This window comes from Sphaeramia orbicularis, unplaced genomic scaffold, assembly GCF_902148855.1.
Source record: "Sphaeramia orbicularis unplaced genomic scaffold, fSphaOr1.1, whole genome shotgun sequence".
NCBI classification, from domain to species: domain Eukaryota; kingdom Metazoa; phylum Chordata; class Actinopteri; order Kurtiformes; family Apogonidae; genus Sphaeramia; species Sphaeramia orbicularis.
The window spans coordinates 1-20,432 of record NW_021941564.1 but is presented as its reverse complement, the minus strand read 5'-3'; the positions used below and the strand labels follow the sequence as shown (position 1 = coordinate 20,432).

The following is a 20,432-nucleotide window of genomic DNA, read 5'->3' as shown; positions in this document are numbered from 1 at the left end:
CACAGACAGACACACACACACACACAGACACACACACACACAGACAGACACACACACACACACACACACAGACACACACACACACAGACAGACACACACACACACACACAGACACACAGACAGACAAACCAACGCTGACAAAAACAGAACCTCTTTGGCGGAGGAGATGAACAGTAACACTTTTAAATGTAAGTACAAATAGATTCTATTGAACAGATCAAATTTTATCGATACAAACATTCAATAACCAACGCATCGAGATATCATTCCAAACGTTTCATTCACTCACAGCTTCTGTACACATGCACTGGGATGGAGCAACACACACACACACACACACACACATCTGAGGAACACACACATGAACACACGTGTCACTGGTGAAACATTCCAGGTCACATGTGGAACAGTTCTAGGTCACATGTGGAACAGTTCTAGGTCACATCTGGAACAGTTCTAGGTCACATGTGGAGCAGTTCTAGGTCACATGTGGAAGAGTTCTAGATAACTGTGGTTCCTTTTTGCAGGATGAGCTCCTGTCTCAGCTGTCTGGACCAATCAGAGAGCCTCCCAGAGAACAGCCCGCCCCCTTGTCCCGCCTCCAACCCAATGTGTACCTGGGACACTTCCTGAAACCGTACTTCAAAGACAAGCAGACAGGACTGGTACAAGTACACACCAGTACACACCAGTACACACCAGTACACACCAGTACACACCAGTACACAACAGTACACACCAGTACACACCAGTACACAACAGTACACACCAGTACACACCAGTACACACCAGTACACAACAGTACACACCAGTACACACCAGTACACACCAGTACACACCAGTACACACCAGTACACACCAGTACACACCAGTACACACAAGTATACACAGGTACACGCATGTACACACAAGTACACACAGGTACACGCATGTACACACAGGTACACACAAAATGAAAACACACAGGTACACACCAGTACACACCAGTATACCCCTGTACACACCAGTACACACCAGTACACACCAGTACACACCAGTACACACCAGTACACACCAGTACACACCAGTACACACCAGTACACAACAGTACACACCAGTACACACCAGTACACACCAGTACACACCAGTACACACCAGTACACACAGGTACACACCAGTACACTCCAGTACACACCAGTATACCCCTGTACACTCCAGTACACACCAGTACACACCAGTACACACAGGTACACACGAGTATACCCCTGTACACACCAGTACACTCCAGTACACTCCAGTACACACCAGTACACACAGGTACACACCAGTATACCCCTGTACACACCAGTACACACCAGTACACACCAGTACACACCAGTACACACCAGTACACACCAGTACACACCAGTACACACCAGTACACACCAGTACACACCAGTACACACCAGTACACACCAGTACACACCAGTACACACCAGTACACACCAGTACACTTCAGTACACACCAGTACACTCCAGTACACACCAGTACACTCCAGTACACTCCAGTACACACCAGTACACTCCAGTACACACAGGTACACACCAGTATACCCCTGTACACACCAGATCACACCAGTACACTCCAGTACACACCAGTACACTCCAGTACACTCCAGTGCACACCAGTACACTCCAGTACACACCAGTACACTCCATTACACTCCAGTACACACCAGTACACACCAGTACACACAGGTACACACCAGTATACCCCTGTACACACCAGAACACACCAGTACACACCAGTACACACCAGTACACTCCATTACACTCCAGTACACACCAGTACACTCCAGTACACTCCAGTACACACCAGTACACTCCAGTACACTTCAGTACACTTCAGTACACACCAGTACACTCCAGTACACTCCAGTACACACCAGTACACTCCAGTACACACCAGTACACTCCATTACACTCCAGTACACACCAGTACACACCAGTACACACAGGTACACACCAGTACACTCCAGTACACACAGGTACACACCAGTACACTCCAGTACACACCAGTACACAACAGTACACACCAGAACACACCAGTACACAACAGTACACACCAGTACACTCCATTACACTCCAGTACACACCAGTACACACCAGTACACACAGGTACACACGAGTATACCCCTGTACACACCAGTACACACCAGTACACTCCAGTACACTCCAGTACACTCCAGTACACTCCAGTACACACCAGTACACACAGGTACACACCAGTATACCCCTGTACACACCAGTACACACCAGTACACTCCAGTACACTCCAGTACACACCAGTACACTCCAGTACACACCAGTACACTCCAGTACACATCAGTACACTCCATTACACTCCAGTACACACCAGTACACACCAGTACACTCCAGTACACTCCAGTACACTTCAGTACACACCAGTACACTCCAGTACACTCCAGTACACACCAGTACACTCCAGTACACACAGGTACACACCAGTATACCCCTGTACACACCAGATCACACCAGTACACTCCAGTACACACCAGTACACTCCAGTACACTCCAGTGCACACCAGTACACTCCAGTACACACCAGTACACTCCATTACACTCCAGTACACACCAGTACACACCAGTACACACCAGTACACACCAGTATACCCCTGTACACACCAGAACACACCAGTACACACCAGTACACACCAGTACACTCCATTACACTCCAGTACACACCAGTACACTCCAGTACACTCCAGTACACACCAGTACACTCCAGTACACTTCAGTACACTTCAGTACACACCAGTACACTCCAGTACACTCCAGTACACACCAGTACACTCCAGTACACACAGGTACACACCAGTATACCCCTGTACACACCAGAACACACCAGTACACACCAGTACACACCAGTACACACCAGTACACACAGGTACACACCAGTATACCCCTGTACACACCAGAACACACCAGTACACAACAGTACACACCAGTACACACCAGTACACACCAGTACACACCAGAACACACCAGTACACAACAGTACACAACAGTACACACCAGTACACACCAGTACACACCAGTACACACCAGTACACACCAGTACACACCAGTACACTCCAGTACACACCAGTACACACAGGTACACACCAGTATACCCCTGTACACACCAGTACACACCAGTACACTCCAGTACACACCAGTACACACAGGTACACACCAGTATACCCCTGTACACACCAGTACACTCCAGTACACTCCAGTACACTCCAGTACGCTCCAGTACACTTCAGTACACACCAGTACACTCCAGTATACCCCTGTACACACCAGTACACACCAGTACACTCCAGTACACACCAGTACACACCAGTACACACCAGTACACTCCAGTACACACCAGTACACACCAGTACACACCAGTACACACCAGTACACACCAGTACACAACAGTACACACCAGAACACACCAGTACACAACAGTACACAACAGTACACACCAGTACACACCAGTACACACCAGTACACACAGGTACACACCAGTATAGCCCTGTACACACCAGTACACTCCAGTACACTCCAGTACACTCCAGTACAGTCCAGTACACACCAGTACACTCCAGTACACACCAGTACACTCCATTACACTCCAGTACACACCAGTACACACAGGTACACACCAGTATACCCCTGTACACACCAGTACACACCAGTACACACCAGTACACACCAGTACACACCAGTACACACCAGTACACACCAGTACACAACAGTACACACCAGTACACACCAGTACACACCAGTACACACCAGTACACACCAGTACACACCAGTACACACCAGTACACACCAGTACACACCAGTACACACCAGTACACACCAGTACACAACAGTACACACCAGTACACACCAGTACACAACAGTACACACCAGTACACACCAGTACACAACAGTACACACCAGTACACACCAGTACACACCAGTACACAACAGTACACACCAGTACACACCAGTACACACCAGTACACACCAGTACACACCAGTACACACCAGTACACACCAGTACACTCCAGTACACTCCAGTACACTCCAGTACACACCAGTACACACAGGTACACACCAGTATACCCCTGTACACACCAGAACACACCAGTACACACCAGTACACAACAGTACACACCAGTACACACCAGTACACACCAGTACACACAGGTACACACCAGTATAGCCCTGTACACACCAGTACACTCCAGTACACTCCAGTACACACCAGTACACTCCAGTACACACCAGTACACTCCAGTACACACCAGTACACTCCATTACACTCCAGTACACACCAGTACACACAGGTACACACCAGTATACCCCTGTACACACCAGTACACACCAGTACACACCAGTACACACCAGTACACACCAGTACACACCAGTACACACCAGTACACACCAGTACACACCAGTACACACCAGTACACACCAGTACACACCAGTACACACCAGTACACACCAGTACACACCAGTACACACCAGTACACACCAGTACACACCAGTACACACCAGTACACACCAGTACACACCAGTACACACCAGTACACACCAGTACACACCAGTACACACCAGTACACAACAGTACACACCAGTACACACCAGTACACACCAGTACACACCAGTACACACCAGTACACACCAGTACACACCAGTACTCAGTTGAACCCAACGCCAACTTTTCTTTAGGAACCAACTGCACATTGCTGCTCTAAGCCCCGCCCACTTCCACCCCTCCCCCTCAGCCAGTGCCCCGCCCACTTCCACCCCTCCCCCTCAGCCAGTGCCCCGCCCTCTTCCACCCCTCCCCCTCAGCCAGTGCCCCGCCCACTTCCACCCCTCCCCCTCCTGGTGTCAGTAGGCGTTACAGTCATTTGATTGATGGTGGATGCCATACAAACTGACCAATGAGGCGCTGTGTTCATCTGTTCCAGGGTCCTCCAGCCAATCAGGAGACAAAGGAGAAGGCCAGTAGGAGGAGGGGCTGTTTGGACGACAGAAAGCTGAAAGTCAAGCGCTGTAAGACACCTGTCAATCAACTGGACCCATCTGTGTGTGTGTGTTTTCACCTGTGTGTGTGTGTGTGTGTATTTTCACCTGTGTGTGTATTAGGGCTGCACGATTTTGGCAAAAAAAAAAAAATCCCGATTTTTTTTTTTCCTCTAAAAACTCGATTTTCAATTTCTATTTCGATTTTTGGGTATAACTAGAAAAGACAACAGAAGTCAGCAGGCCGTTTTCGTGAGCAGCCAACAATGCAAGGCACTGCTCCAACCTCAAAGCTGTGATGGGATCACGTGATGAACCCACAGTTTTGTTTTGTTTTTTCTCTTCATTAAATCTTTAAAATGAAGTAGAGTGTACAAACAATGTATACAACAAGAAAGTAACATAAGTTTGTCAGGGGGAATACACTATAAGAAAATGTCCAAATCAGAGCAAATACTTATGTTTTTTACAGCCTTTTTGTTTCCACATTTATCTAACAGCTTTAAATAAAGTTCAACATCTTACAAAATATAAATAATATTTGGTTTTGTGTTAAAGAACTTACATTTGTGAATGAAAAATTAGGCAAGTAAGAGGACTAAATTAATTATTTAAAAAAAAAAAAAGAGTTTTTTTTTTTTTTTTCCCCCTTTTTGGGGTACCTGGGCCCACAGCAGTGATCCCAGTGTCAGTCAGTGACAGGCATCAGTCGTGTGTGTGTGTGGACCAGGTTAATATGAGTGATTCACATGCGGTTCTATTTAAACTGGGGGATCCGTGCGTGGAACAGACCGACCCAGGACACGCTGGAGGGATTCTATGTGTGGAGCTGGTGGATGTGTGTGGGCACAGGGCTGTGTGGGCTCCTCTGCTGAGGCTGATGACCCCGAGACCCGGACCCGGTTCGGAAGAAGACAGTACGGTACGGATCCGGGACAACGGAAGATGAGTGATCCCCATCTCGCTATATTTCAATTGCGGGATCCCTGCGTGAAGCCACGGCTTATATTGCTATAAGTACTGCGGGTTCATTAACAGATTTAACGTCCGTGGTCATTACACGGACTTCTGTGACAGACCGCTGTCACAGGAAGAGCCTACGGTAGCCCGCGGGCGCGCGGAGGCGCGCGGCCCGGAGGCAGAAGAAAGATGAAATCGATTTTACGATTTCCCTTTTTTAAACATCGTCCTAATTAAAAAATCCGATTTCGATTTAAAATCGATTAATCGTGCAGTCCTAGTGTGTATTTTCACCTGTGTGTGTGTGTGTGTATTTTCACCTGTGTGTGTATGTGTGTATTTTCACCTGTGTGTGTGTGTGAGTATTTGTGTATTTTCACCTGTGTGTGTGTGTGTGTGTATTTGTGTATTTTCACCTGTGTGTGTGTGTGTGTATTTTCACCTGTGTGTGTATTTTCACCTGTGTGTGTATTTTCACCTGTGTGTGTGTGTGTGTGTATTTTCACCTGTGTGTGTGTTTGTGTGTATTTTCACCTGTGTGCGTGTGTGTATTTTCACCTGTGTGTGTGTGTGTATTTTCACCTGTGTGTATGTGTGTGTATTTTCACCTGTGTGTGTGTGTGTATTTTCACCTGTGTGTGTGTGTGTATTTTCACCTGTGTGTGTGTGTGTGTGTATTTTCACCTGTGTGTGTGTTTGTGTGTATTTTCACCTGTGTGTGTGTGTGTATTTTCACCTGTGTGTGTGTGTGTTTCAGGGGAGTCCTGGCAGAAGTCCCTCCTTTTCCACTCAGTGAACACAGATTGTCTGAAGAGGCTGATCCAGCCCAAACTGTCCAGGTAGGAACCCGGGTGGGGGGCCCACAGGAGTCCACAACCAGGACTGGGGGGGGTCTTAGGGGGCTCACAAGGCCAGCCCAGCCTAAAGGCTGGTTTATTCTTGCCGCATGAATGTGACGTGTGTAAACTGTGTGTGTGGCGTGGGTACCAGTGTGTGTGGCGTGGGTACCAGTGTGTGTGTGACGTGGGTACCAGTGTGTGTGTGGTGTGGGTACCAGTGTGTGTGTGGTGTGGGTACCAGTGTGTGTGTGGTGTGGGTACCAGTGTGTGTGTGGCGTGGGTACCAGTGTGTGTGTGACGTGGGTACCAGTGTGTGTGTGGTGTGGGTACCAGTGTGTGTGTGACGTGGGTACCAGAGTGTGTGTGGTGTGGGTACCAGTGTGTGTGTGACGTGGGTACCAGAGTGTGTGTGGTGTGGGTACCAGTGTGTGTGTGACGTGGGTACCAGTGTGTGTGTGACGTGGGTACCAGAGTGTGTGTGGTGTGGGTACCAGTGTGTGTGTGGTGTGGGTACCAGTGTGTGTGTGACGTGGGTACCAGTGTGTGTGTGACGTGGGTACCAGAGTGTGTGTGGTGTGGGTACCAGTGTGTGTGTGACGTGGGTACCAGTGTGTGTGTGGTGTGGGTACCAGTGTGTGTGTGACGTGGGTACCAGAGTGTGTGTGGCGTGGGTACCAGTGTGTGTGTGACGTGGGTACCAGAGTGTGTGTGACGTGGGTACCAGTGTGTGTGTGACGTGGGTACCAGTGTGTGTGTGGCGTGGGTACCAGTGTGTGTGTGGTGTGGGTACCAGTGTGTGTGTGGCGTGGGTACCAGTGTGTGTGTGACGTGGGTACCAGAGTGTGTGTGGCGTGGGTACCAGTGTGTGTGTGACGTGGGTACCAGTGTGTGTGTGGCGTGGGTACCAGTGTGTGTGTGACGTGGGTACCAGAGTGTGTGTGACGTGGGTACCAGTGTGTGTGTGACGTGGGTACCAGTGTGTGTGTGGCGTGGGTACCAGTGTGTGTGTGGTGTGGGTACCAGTGTGTGTGTGGCGTGGGTACCAGTGTGTGTGTGACGTGGGTACCAGAGTGTGTGTGGCGTGGGTACCAGTGTGTGTGTGACGTGGGTACCAGAGTGTGTGTGGCGTGGGTACCAGAGTGTGTGTGACGTGGGTACCAGAGTGTGTGTGGCGTGGGTACCAGTGTGTGTGTGGCGTGGGTACCAGAGTGTGTGTGGCGTGGGTACCAGAGTGTGTGTGACGTGGGTACCAGTGTGTGTGTGACGTGGGTACCAGAGTGTGTGTGGCGTGGGTACCAGAGTGTGTGTGGCGCTTTGTCCTCCGGCCGTCTCCACGCAGTGACTCCTCCCAAACTGCAGGGGGCGGTATGCCACAAACACACGTCTGTCACAGTAACAAACTAGAGAAGAAGGAAAGTACCTTAACGAACCAAACCAGAGGGAAATGTGTGTCTGCTTCCCTGTTTCATAAATTCCAGATCCAGCTCAACTCTCTCATTGGTCCGTGGGTCGTTTGGCCCCTCCCCCTGGGTCTCCACTTCTCCCTTAGGTGTCTGTTCTGCCTTCACATCTCTGTCCTGAATGTTTTTCCAGGTTTTTTTTGCTCATTCCTCCTCTTTGCCGACTGTATGAATCCCTCCCCACTCAGCTGTGGTGGTGGTCCTGGTGGTCCTGGTGGTCCCACTCATCCCAGTGCCTGTACTTGTGTACTTCTACCACCAGGAGCTCCTGAATGTCGGCCATGTTGTCCGCATGTCTCTTACAAATTTTCTGAGGTGTGCGAAGCGGAAAGTTTCCACTTAAAGGTGGGGTCTGAGATCTTAGAAAAACGTCTGAGCTAGCTACATTTTGAAAATACTCAGTTCAACAGTCCAAACCCCTTTCTTCAGACGTCCCTCTGAAGCCACGCCTCCAGAGTATTGGAATGCACAATGCTTGTTCCCGAGGGTTCGCGAGCGCTGCACGGCAACAGTTCACCGTGAGGCTCTGCTCCGTCCCCGGTTTCACTCCGACGCCATATACGGCCCGGCCCCGCCCACAGCTCCGTCTCCTACACGGGCTGAGCCTCCGACTCCGGCCCCAGCCGAGGCTCCGTCTGGCCTATCCAGTCATCCCTCCTCCAGTCTCCTCTAACCCCCCCACTCTTCCAGAACAGTCCCAGTTCAGAGCTGTGGGACCAGTGTTCCAGTTCCTACTGGTTTATGTTGGGACTACACAGTTTACAGGTGAACCGTCCATCCTAATAGAACTAATATATCCAGGCTCGGGCTTCACTTCCTGCACCAGCGCTTCCTCTGGGAACGCACGACTCATGCACGAAGAGGGGTACGAACAGAGGGGGAGGGGCCAATGGCAGTTGAGTTTGATAGACATGTCACTGTTCAATCATTTGGAGTGGGCGCTCAGAATGATTGGATGGTGTTTTTTCAGTCTTGTCCGTTCCACAGGTGACGGATTTTTAAATTTTTGTGTTAGAGCATTTAATTAATTAGTTGTAATTGGGGTGTGAAGGGGATTTGAAGGAATAAAGTAACAAACGCTCCAGAAAAACATCTCAGAGCCCACCTTTAAGATGAACTGTGCGAAGGGGCGTGGCTGTGAAAATGACATCAGTTGGCTGAGCTGGCTGACGTGGTCGGCATAGACTGACTGTCCTGCTTCACCCCAGGGTGGAGTATCTGATCCAGAAGATGAGTTCAGCCCAGGAGACGGAGAAGGAGCAGCTGAAGGAGCAGGTGGAGGCTCTGGAGAAGGAGGTGGAGCTGCTCAGGTGGGTGGAGGAGGCGCGACCAACACTCTGGACCCTTAAATCTGGTGAATTGTGTCCAACTAGAGTCACATGACCAAAACAAACTGATACTGTATAATTTGTGTGTACTGTTGTGTAGTGTGTGTACTGTTGTGTAGTGTGTGTACAGGTTCCACCAGTTCACACCCATGTCTGTAACTCTGTCTGTGATTGGTCAGAGGGAAGAAGGAGGTGGAGCTGGTCGGCGACCGCTACGAAGAACACGATTGGCAGAAAATCTGCAACATCGACGTAAGTGACATGAGATGAACACCTGTCCCTCATGGTCTGGTCCACCTGTCCATGAGGGTCTGGTCCACCTGTCCATGAGGGTCTAGTCCACCTGTCCATGAGGGTCTGGTCCACCTGTCCATGAGGGTTTGGTCCACCTGTCCATGAGGGTCTGGTCCACCTGTCCCTCATGGTCTGGTCCACCTGTCCATGAGGGTCTGGTCCACCTGTCCCTCATGGTCTGGTCCACCTGTCCATGAGGGTCTGGTCCACTTGTCCATGAGGGTCTGGTCCACCTGTCCCTCATGGTCCGGTCCACCTGTCCCTCATGGTCCGGTCCACCTGTCCATGAGGGTTTGGTCCACCTGTCCATGAGGGTCTGGTCCACCTGTCCCTCATGGTCTGGTCCACCTGTCCATGAGGGTCTGGTCCACTTGTCCATGAGGGTCTGGTCCACCTGTCCCTCATGGTCCGGTCCACCTGTCCATGAGGGTTTGGTCCACCTGTCCATGAGGGTCTGGTCCACCTGTCCCTCATGGTCTGGTCCACCTGGTTCACCTGGTCCACCTGTCCCTCATGGTCTGGCTCACCAGGGCCCTCATGTATAAAGGTTGTGTCCACACATAAACCTGGCGTACGTCCTTTTCCACGCTCATGTTCACATGTATAAACAGTGTTTAAATGTGCGCTCCTCCATCTCCACAGCTGGAGTTCACAGGTTTCTAGTGCTTTAGAACCAGAGGAGACACTGGGAAACTGTTAGTAATGTGAAAAAGCTCATTCCTCCGACTGATGGGCACATCAGAGATACACAGAAGAACAAGAAAAGCACGCAGAGAGTGCAGACCTCCTCCAAGACAGATCTGCCCCACCACCAAAACTGAACCATTTCTTCTTGTGCCAGTATCAACATTTACTGAAAATTTCATGAAAAATCTGTCCATAACTTTTTGAGTTATCCTGCTAACAAACAAACAAACAAACAAACAAACACACGCACACAAAGCAAAGTGATCACAATACCTCCTGGCGGTGGTAACAACGACACACCGACCTGTCATCCTACTGCCAGAGCACCACATCCACCCATCAGAACCAGAACCAGAACCAACCCTGGACCCATCAGTGCCAGTCCTGCCCAGGAGGACCTTCAGCAACAACCACATAAACAGACTTGGACCCAGAATTCGCTGGTGGATAAATGCATTTACTGTGGTCTTCATGTCTGTCAGAACATTTATCAGTCGGTCCAGTCGCTCACTGACTCCGCCCATTGTCCTCTCTCTGTCCTCTGGTGACTCGGGTCAGTACAGACCCATGCCGGTCAGACGGGCATCAGCAGTGGGCTGTGGTGGACCGGAGGACCGGCTAACACTGGGGAGGAAACAGGAAGTCTGTGACAGGAGGATGATCCTGGTCTGACCGACGACTGCCTCATCATGTCTGGGATCTGCTGACCTGAGCCCACATGAACCTTCATCTAGTTCAGCTGGGACCGGACTGAGGACCCAGAGAATGAACACTAATACGAACTAGAGATTTACCTGGGGGGGGGGGTGATCCGCATCAGCCCTGTCAGACCAGTGTCCCCCTGTTAGTCCAGTGTCCCCCTGTCAGACCAGTGTCCCCCCTGTCAGTCCAGTTTCCCCCTGTCAGTCCAGTGTCCCCCTGTCAGACCAGTGTCCCCCCTGTCAGTCCAGTGTCCCCCTGTCAGACCAGTGTCCCCCCTGTCAGTCCAGTGTCCCCCCGTCAGTCCAGTGTCCCCCTGTTAGTCCAGTTTCCCCCTGTCAGTCCAGTGTCCCCCCTGTCAGTCCAGTTTCCCCCTGTCAGACCAGTGTCCCCCCTGTCAGTCCAGTGTCCCCCCTGTCAGACCAGTGTCCCCCCTGTCAGTCCAGTGTCCCCCCGTCAGTCCAGTGTCCCCCCTCTCTCTGCTCAGTCTCAGTTGGTCTCTTTTCTTCTTCCGTCTGTCTCGTCCTCCTCTTCTCGTCCTCCTTGTCGTCGTCATGTGATCATTCAGGTGAATCCCAGAGTTAGTCCCACCTGCAGACCCCGTTTATACTAATTTGCATATTTAAATGTGGGCGTGGAGTGGGAGGAGTCAGGTAGTCCAAGGCCTGCGCTCAGTTCCAGCTGATTGGATGAATAAAGGCGGTGTGTTTGGGTTCAGGCGCACGCTCACTGTTACTCATCTGCATTTTTTTGTGCGTACGGACTTTTCTGGGTTTAAGTGGACACCAGGTTTATGTATGAAATCCACACACGTCTGTGAACATGAGGGCCCAGGTCCACCTGGTCCACCTGTCCCTCATGGTCTGGTCCACCTGGTCCACCTGGTCCTCATGGTCTGGTCTTTCCCAGTTTGAAGGGACCAGGGACCCAGCAGACCTGCGCTGTTTCTGGCAGAACTTCTTACACCCGTCCATCAATAAGTCTCCGTGGAGTCGTCAGGAGGTGCAGCAGCTGAAGGAGGTCAGCAGGAGACACCAGGACCACAACTGGGACCACATTGCCCAGGACCTGGGGGTGAGGACAAACACGTTACCGTGGTAACAGCTGTCACCTGACAGGTCAGCAACAGTTGTGTGGATGGTGGGTGTGTCCTGGCTTTGACCTGTCTGTCCATCTGTCTGTCCTACTGTCCATCTGTCTGTCCATCTACCCTACTGTCCATCTGTCTGTTCATCTGTCCTACTGTCCATCTGTTCTACTGTCCATCTGTCTGTCCATCTACCCTACTGTCCATCTGTCTGTTCATCTGTCCTACTGTCCATCTGTTCTACTGTCCATCTGTCTGTCCATCTACCCTACTGTCCATCTGTCTGTTCATCTGTCCTACTGTCCATCTGTTCTACTGTCCATCTGTCTGTCCATCTACCCTACTGTCCATCTGTCTGTTCATCTGTCCTACTGTCCATCTGTTCTACTGTCCATCTGTCTGTCCATCTACCCTACTGTCCATCTGTCTGTTCATCTGTCCTACTGTCCATCTGTTCTACTGTCCATCTGTCTGTCCATCTACCCTACTGTCCATCTGTCTGTTCATCTGTCCTACTGTCCATCTGTTCTACTGTCCATCTGTCTGTCCATCTACCCTACTGTCCATCTGTCTGTTCATCTGTCCTACTGTCCATCTGTTCTACTGTCCATCTGTCTGTCCATCTACCCTACTGTCCATCTGTCTGTCCATCTACCCTACTGTCCATCTGTTCTACTGTCCATCTGTTCTACTGTCCATCTGTCTGTCCATCTACCCTACTGTCCATCTGTCTGTTCATCTGTCCTACTGTCCATCTGTTCTACTGTCCATCTGTCTGTCCATCTACCCTACTGTCCATCTGTCTGTTCATCTGTCCTACTGTCCATCTGTTCTACTGTCCATCTGTCTGTCCATCTACCCTACTGTCCATCTGTCCTACTGTCTATCTGTCTGTCCATCTACCCTACTGTCCATCTGTCTATTCATCTGCCTGTCCTACTGTCCATCTGTCTGTCCACCTGTCTGTCCATCTGTCCTACTGTCCATCTGTCTGTCCATCTATCTATCTGTCTGTCCATCTACCCTACTGTCCATCTGTCTGTTCATCTGCCTGTCCATCTGTCCTACTGTCCATCTGTCTGTCCATCTATCTATCTGTCTGTCCATCTGTCTGTCCATCTACCCTACTGTCCATCTGTCTGTCCATCTGTCCTACTATCCATCTGTCCTACTGTCCATCTGTCTGTTCATCTGCCTGTCCATCTGTCCTACTGTCCATCTGTCTGTCCATCTGTCCTACTATCCATCTGTCCTACTGTCCATCTGTCTGTTCATCTGCCTGTCCATCTGTCCTACTGTCCATCTGTCTGTCCATCTGTCTGTCCATCTGCCTGTCCATCTGCCTGTCCATCCTCAGACCGGTAGGACGGCCTTCATGTGTCTTCAGACCTATCAGAGGTTCGTCTCAGACTCTTTGAAGCGTCGTCGTTGGACTGAAGCAGAAGACCGACTACTGAGAGAACTGGTGAACAAGATGAGGATCGGAAACTACATCCCCTACACACAGAGTAAACCACCTGTCTGTCTGTCTGTCTGTCCACCTGTCTGTCTGCTCATCTGTCTGTCTGTCTGTCTGTCTGTCCACCTGTCTGTCTGTTCATCTGTCTGTCTGTCTGTCCACCTGTCTGTCTGTCTGTCCACCTGTCTGTCTTAGGGATGTAATGATAACTGGTATAATGATAAACTGTGGTCAGATTCCCGGTGGTTAGTCTAAGTGTTTAAATTCTAGTTATTCTGATAACTGTTGGATTACCACACCTACAGAACTCACAGTACTGTTGGTTTCCTGCAGCAGCTCCACTCAGGCGTGTGTTCAGTCTGTAATGTTTGGCCTCTGAAAACACGCTGAAGGAACCTGCAGGACAGACCTGCACAGGGTCAGGGTCAGGGGCTCCAGCACAGACCCGGTCCGTCCGAGCGAGCGGACAGACCCTGTCCGCACTAGTGTGACCCCCTCCCAGACCCCACTGCTTCAGATCCTCCCCTACACTGAAACTGTCTGAGTACACACACTGAGGACAAACTGATGTCAGTTTAAATGAGTGGACAACTGGACACACACACACACACACACACACACATACACACACACACATACACACGATGAGAAAAAACCAAAGAGAGGAGGAGTTAGGAACTGAAGGAACTGACACTGGACAAACACTGACTGACCACCACAGGAACTGGACCAGAGGACACTGACCACGACTGGACCACTGACCAGGACTGAAACACTGACCAGGACTGAACCACTGACCACGACTGGACCACTGACCAGGACTGAACCACTGACCAGGACTGAACCACTGACCAGGACTGGACCACTGACCAGGACTGAACCACTGACCAGTCTGGATCAGATGATCCTAACATGTTTTAAATCCTCATTCTTTCAGAATATTTACATTTGTTCATTAAACAGTTCAGTTAAATCTGACTGTTTCACTGTCTGTTTGTGTACAATAGTGTATATGTGTGTACAATAGTGTATATGTGTGTACAATAGTGTATATGTGTGTACTATAGTGTATATGTGTGTACAATAGTGTATATGTGTGTACTATAGTGTATATGTGTGTACAATAGTGTATATGTGTGTACAGTAGTGTGTATGTGTGTACAATAGTGTATATGTGTGTACAATAGTGTATATGTGTGTACTATAGTGTATATGTGTGTACAATAGTGTATATGTGTGTACTATAGTGTATATGTGTGTACAATTGTGTATATGTGTGTACTATAGTGTATATGTGTGTACAATAGTGTATATGTGTGTACAATAGTGTATATGTGTGTACAGTAGTGTGTATGTGTATACAATAGTGTGTATGTGTGTACAATAGTGTATATGTGTGTACAGTAGTGTGTATGTGTGTACAATAGTGTATATGTGTGTACAATAGTGTATATGTGTGTACTATAGTGTATATGTGTGTACAATAGTGTATATGTGTGTACAATAGTGTATATGTGTGTACTATAGTGTATATGTGTGTACAATAGTGTATATGTGTGTACAATAGTGTATATGTGTGTACAATAGTGTATATGTGTGTACAATAGTGTATATGTGTGTACAGTAGTGTGTATGTGTGTACAATAGTGTATATGTGTGTACAGTAGTGTGTGTGTACAATAGTGTGTATGTGTGTACAGTAGTGTGTATGTGTGTACAATAGTGTGTATGTGTGTACAATAGTGTATATGTGTGTACAATAGTGTATATGTGTGTACAGTAGTGTATATGTTTGTACAGTAGTGTATATGTGTGTACAATAGTGTATATGTGTGTACAGTAGTGTGTATGTGTGTACAATAGTGTATATGTGTGTACAGTAGTGTGTATGTGTGTACAATAGTGTATATGTGTGTACAGTAGTGTGTGTGTACAATAGTGTGTATGTGTGTACAGTAGTGTGTATGTGTGTACAATAGTGTGTATGTGTGTACAATAGTGTATATGTGTGTACTATAGTGTATATGTGTGTACAGTAGTGTGTATGTGTGTACAATAGTGTATATGTGTGTATATGTGTGACAGTGTGAATGATCTGATGTGTAAATGTTCAAACTCCACCCTTTTTTGTCCATCTCTTTTTTTCCACACTCAAAAACACCTCAGGAATCAATAGGAGAATTGATAATGAATTGTATTGATAATCAGAACTGATGATGTCACAGACACTGACCAGCTCCTCTCAGCTCCTCTCAGCTCCTCCTCTGGTCCTCTCAGCTCCTCCTCTGGTCCTCTGGTCCTCTCAGCTCCTCCTCTGGTCCTCAGCCCCTCTCACCTCCTCCTCTGGTCCTCTCAGCTCCTCTCAGCTCCTCTCAGCTCCTCCTCTGGTCCTCTCAGCTCCTCCTCTGGTCCTCTGGTCCTCTCAGCTCCTCTCAGCTCCTCCTCTGGTCCTCTGGTCCTCTCAGCCCCTCTCAGCTCCTCCTCTGGTCCTCTCAGCTCCTCTCAGCTCCTCTCAGCTCCTCCTCTGGTCCTCTGGTCCTCTCAGCCCCTCTCAGCTCCTCCTCTGGTCCTCTCAGCTCCTCTCAGCTCCTCTCAGCTCCTCCTCTGGTCCTCTCAGCTCCTCCTCTGGTCCTCTCAGCTCCTCTCACCTCCTCCTCTGGTCCTCTCAGCTCCTCCTCTGGTCCTCTCAGCTCCTCCTCTGGTCCTCTCAGCTCGTCTCAGCTCCTCCTCTGGTCCTCTGGTCCTCTCAGCTCCTCTCAGCTCCTCCTCTGGTCCTCTGGTCCTCTCAGCTTCTCCTCTGGTCCTCTCAGCTCCTCTCAGCTCCTCTCAGCTCCTCCTCTGGTCCTCTGGTCCTCTCAGCTCCTCTCAGCTCCTCCTCTGGTCCTCTCAGCTCCTCCTCTGGTCCTCTCAGCTCCTCTCACCTCCTCTCAGCTCCTCTCAGCTCCTCCTCTGGTCCTCTCAGCTCCTCTCAGCTCCTCCTCTGGTCCTCTCAGCTCCTCTCAGCTCCTCCTCTGGTCCTCTGGTCCTCTCAGCTCCTCCTCTGGTCCTCTGGTCCTCTCAGCTTCTCCTCTGGTCCTCTCAGCTCCTCTCAGCTCCTCCTCTGGTCCTCTCAGCTCCTCCTCTGGTCCTCTCAGCTCCTCCTCTGGTCCTCTCAGCTCCTCCTCTGGTCCTCTGGTCCTCTCAGCTCCTCTCAGCTCCTCCTCTGGTCCTCTCAGCTCCTCTCAGCTCCTCCTCTGGTCCTCTCAGCTCCTCCTCTGGTCCTCTCAGCTCCTCTCAGCTCCTCCTCTGGTCCTCTCAGCATCTCCTCTGGTCCTCTCAGCTCCTCTCAGCTCCTCCTCTGGTCCTCTCAGCTCCTCTCAGCTCCTCCTCTGGTCCTCTCAGCTCCTCCTCTGGTCCTCTCAGCTCCTCTCACCTCCTCTCAGCTCCTCTCAGCTCCTCCTCTGGTCCTCTCAGCTCCTCTCAGCTCCTCCTCTGGTCCTCTCAGCTCCTCCTCTGGTCCTCTCAGGTCCTCTCAGCTCCTCCTCTGGTCCTCTGGTCCTCTCAGCTCCTCCTCTGGTCCTCTGGTCCTCTCAGCTTCTCCTCTGGTCCTCTCAGCTCCTCTCAGCTCCTCCTCTGGTCCTCTCAGCTCCTCCTCTGGTCCTCTCAGCTCCTCTCAGCTCCTCTCAGCTCCTCCTCTGGTCCTCTAAGCTCCTCTCAGCTCCTCCTCTGGTCCTCTCAGCTCCTCCTCTGGTCCTCTCAGCTCCTCTCAGCTCCTCCTCTGGTCCTCTCAGCTCCTCCTCTGGTCCTCTCAGCTCCTCCTCTGGTCCTCATGGTCCTCTGGTCCTCTCAGCTCCTCTCAGCTCCTCCTCTGGTCCTCTCAGCTCCTCCTCTGGTCCTCTCAGCTCCTCTCAGCTCCTCCTCTGGTCCTCTCAGCTCCTCCTCTGGTCCTCTGGTCCTCTCAGCTCCTCTCAGCTCCTCCTCTGGTCCTCTCAGCTCCTCCTCTGGTCCTCTCAGCTCCTCTCAGCTCCTCCTCTGGTCCTCTCAGCTCCTCCTCTGGTCCTCTCAGCTCCTCCTCTGGTCCTCTGGTCCTCTCAGCTCCTCTCAGCTCCTCCTCTGGTCCTCTCAGCTCCTCCTCTGGTCCTCTCAGCTCCTCTCACCTCCTCTCAGCTCCTCCTCTGGTCCTCTCAGCTCCTCCTCTGGTCCTCTCAGCTCCTCCTCTGGTCCTCTGGTCCTCTCAGCTCCTCCTCTGGTCCTCTGGTCCTCTCAGCTCCTCTCAGCTCCTCCTCTGGTCCTCTCAGCTCCTCCTCTGGTCCTCTCAGCTCCTCTCAGCTCCTCCTCTGGTCCTCTCAGCTCCTCCTCTGGTCCTCTGGTCCTCTCAGCTCCTCTCAGCTCCTCCTCTGGTCCTCTCAGCTCCTCTCAGCTCCTCCTCTGGTCCTCTCAGCTCCTCCTCTGGTCCTCTCAGCTCCTCCTCTGGTCCTCTGGTCCTCTCAGCTCCTCTCAGCTCCTCCTCTGGTCCTCTCAGCTCCTCTCAGCTCCTCCTCTGGTCCTCCTCAGCTCCTCCTCTGGTCCTCCTCTGGTCCACATGTGTCTTGTGTCCATCAGGTTCCAGCTTTAATCCCATTTGTATGTTTGCTGTTTACATGTTAGTACTTGAATGTTTCTGTAACAGACAGGACATTGTACATGTTACTGTATTAGTTCTTATTTATTTTTTTTCCAAATATAACTTGGTTGTATTCTTTCAGTGTGTGGATCAGTACTGTGTGAACGTTTGGAGCTCATTTCAATAGAACCGTGATCATAATGATAACTGTGGTCATTTTGGACACAATAACCATGATATGAAATTTACATATCGTTATATCCCCAGTCTGTCTGTCCATCTGTCTGTCTCTCACCTGTCTGTCTGTCTGTCTGTCTGTCTCTCACCTGTCTGTCTGTCTGTCTGTCTGTCTCTCACCTGTCTCTCACCTGTCTGTCTGTCTGTCTGTCTCTCACCTGTCTCTCACCTGTCTGTCTGTCGGTCTGTCTCTCACCTGTCTCTCTCTCACCTGTCTCTCACCTGTCTGTCTGTCTGTCTGTCTCTCACCTGTCTCTCACCTGTCTGTCTGTCTGTCTGTCTCTCACCTGTCTGTCTGTCTGTCTCTCACCTGTCTTGTCTGTCTGTCTGTCTGTCTCTCAGTCAGTTACTTCATGGAGGGTCGTGAACCTGCTCAGCTCATCTACAGGTGGAACCAGGTTTTGGACCCGAACATAAAGAAAGGACCCTGGAGCCCAAAGGAGGACCAGGTAAGACCCTGAACGCCACACACAGACCACACCCCCTGAACGCCACACACAGACCACACCCCCTGAACACCACACAGACCACACCCCCTCTACATACACACCTAAAACCACAGTGGGTTTTTTTGCTGATGCGTTTGTGTTCTGTGATGCGTTTGTGTTCTGTGATGCGTTTGTGTTCTGTGATGCGTTTGTGTTCTGTGATGCGTTTGTGTTCTGTGATGCCTTTGGGTTCTGTGATGCCTTTGGGTTCTGTGATGCGTTTGTGTTCTGTGATGCGTTTGTGTTCTGTGATGCGTTTGTGTTCTGTGGTGCGTTTGTGTTCTGTGATGCCTTTGGGTTCTGTGATGCGTGATGTGTTTGGGTTCTGTTGCAGCTGCTGTTGCGAGCCGTCGCCCGTCACGGAGAACGGAACTGGTGGAAGATCCGTCTGGAGGTTCCTGGACGGACCGACAGCTCCTGCAGGGACAGGTCAGTCCTGTTTGGACCACATATATGGACACTGTCTGTCCCCTGAACATCCACATGTCAACACCTGTGTGTGTCTGTGCTGCATTCAGGTACCACGACACTCTGAAGGAGGGGGTGAAACGAGGAGGCTTCGATGCACAGGAGAACGAGCTGCTGCTGAAACTGGTGGAGAAACATGGAGTAGGTGGGTGGAGCCTGGAGGAGGAGGTGGTGGGAGGAGGTGCCTCCCCCTTCACCTCCTTTTGATAGAATCCAAACCTCCCCTTTGATCTCAGTTTGAGTTCTTTCTATTGGTCTAGAACACATGAAGGGTAGAAGTCTGATTGGCCGAGGGGGAGGGGTGGAAGTGGGCGGGGCTTAGGGCAGCAGAGTGCAGTCTGTGAGAGAGACAAGGGGGGGGGGGGGGGTTACAGTTAATTGAATTCCAGTCTTTTCTTTTTTCCTTTTTTTTTGACTCCACTGAACACACCGTGCGTCTGTTTCAGGTCGCTGGGCCAAGATCGCAGCGGAGATTCCCAACCGTTCGGACGCTCAGTGTTTGAGGGCGTGGAAGAGAGCAGTGAGGAGGAGCTTAGCATCTGCTGCGGTACGCTAACGCAAAGGCTAAGGCTAAAGCTAAGGCTAAAGCTAACGCTAAGGCTAACGCTAAGGCTAACGCTAAAGCTAAGGCTAAAGCTAACGCTAACGCTAAAGCTAAGGCTAAAGCTAAGGCTAAGGCATGATTGCAGAAATAACTGTTTTATCTTCAGCACACTCAGATCAGACTCATTAGTTCAGTTCACATTTACTCGTCTATAATTCAACTGAACGACCAGATCCAACAGGAACAGGAAGGAGCTGAAAATAAAAGCT

The 20,432-nt window shown here is 50.4% G+C and overlaps 1 protein-coding gene across 1 annotated transcript; it reads left to right on the top strand.

Annotated features, from left to right (window-relative positions):
- The first annotated feature begins 521 nt into the window (after window positions 1–521).
- On the top strand, window positions 522–20,182 carry snapc4 (small nuclear RNA activating complex, polypeptide 4). The gene is made up of 11 exons (XM_030129804.1): window positions 522–665; window positions 4,977–5,061; window positions 6,749–6,830; window positions 9,499–9,600; window positions 9,798–9,870; window positions 12,208–12,372; window positions 13,743–13,893; window positions 19,006–19,112; window positions 19,486–19,580; window positions 19,670–19,764; window positions 20,066–20,182. The coding sequence occupies exons 4-11, from the start codon at window positions 9,521–9,523 to the stop codon at window positions 20,173–20,175; spliced, it is 876 nt and encodes a 291-aa protein (XP_029985664.1). The 5' UTR covers window positions 522–665; window positions 4,977–5,061; window positions 6,749–6,830; window positions 9,499–9,520; the 3' UTR covers window positions 20,176–20,182.
- Window positions 20,183–20,432: the final 250 nt, after the last annotated feature.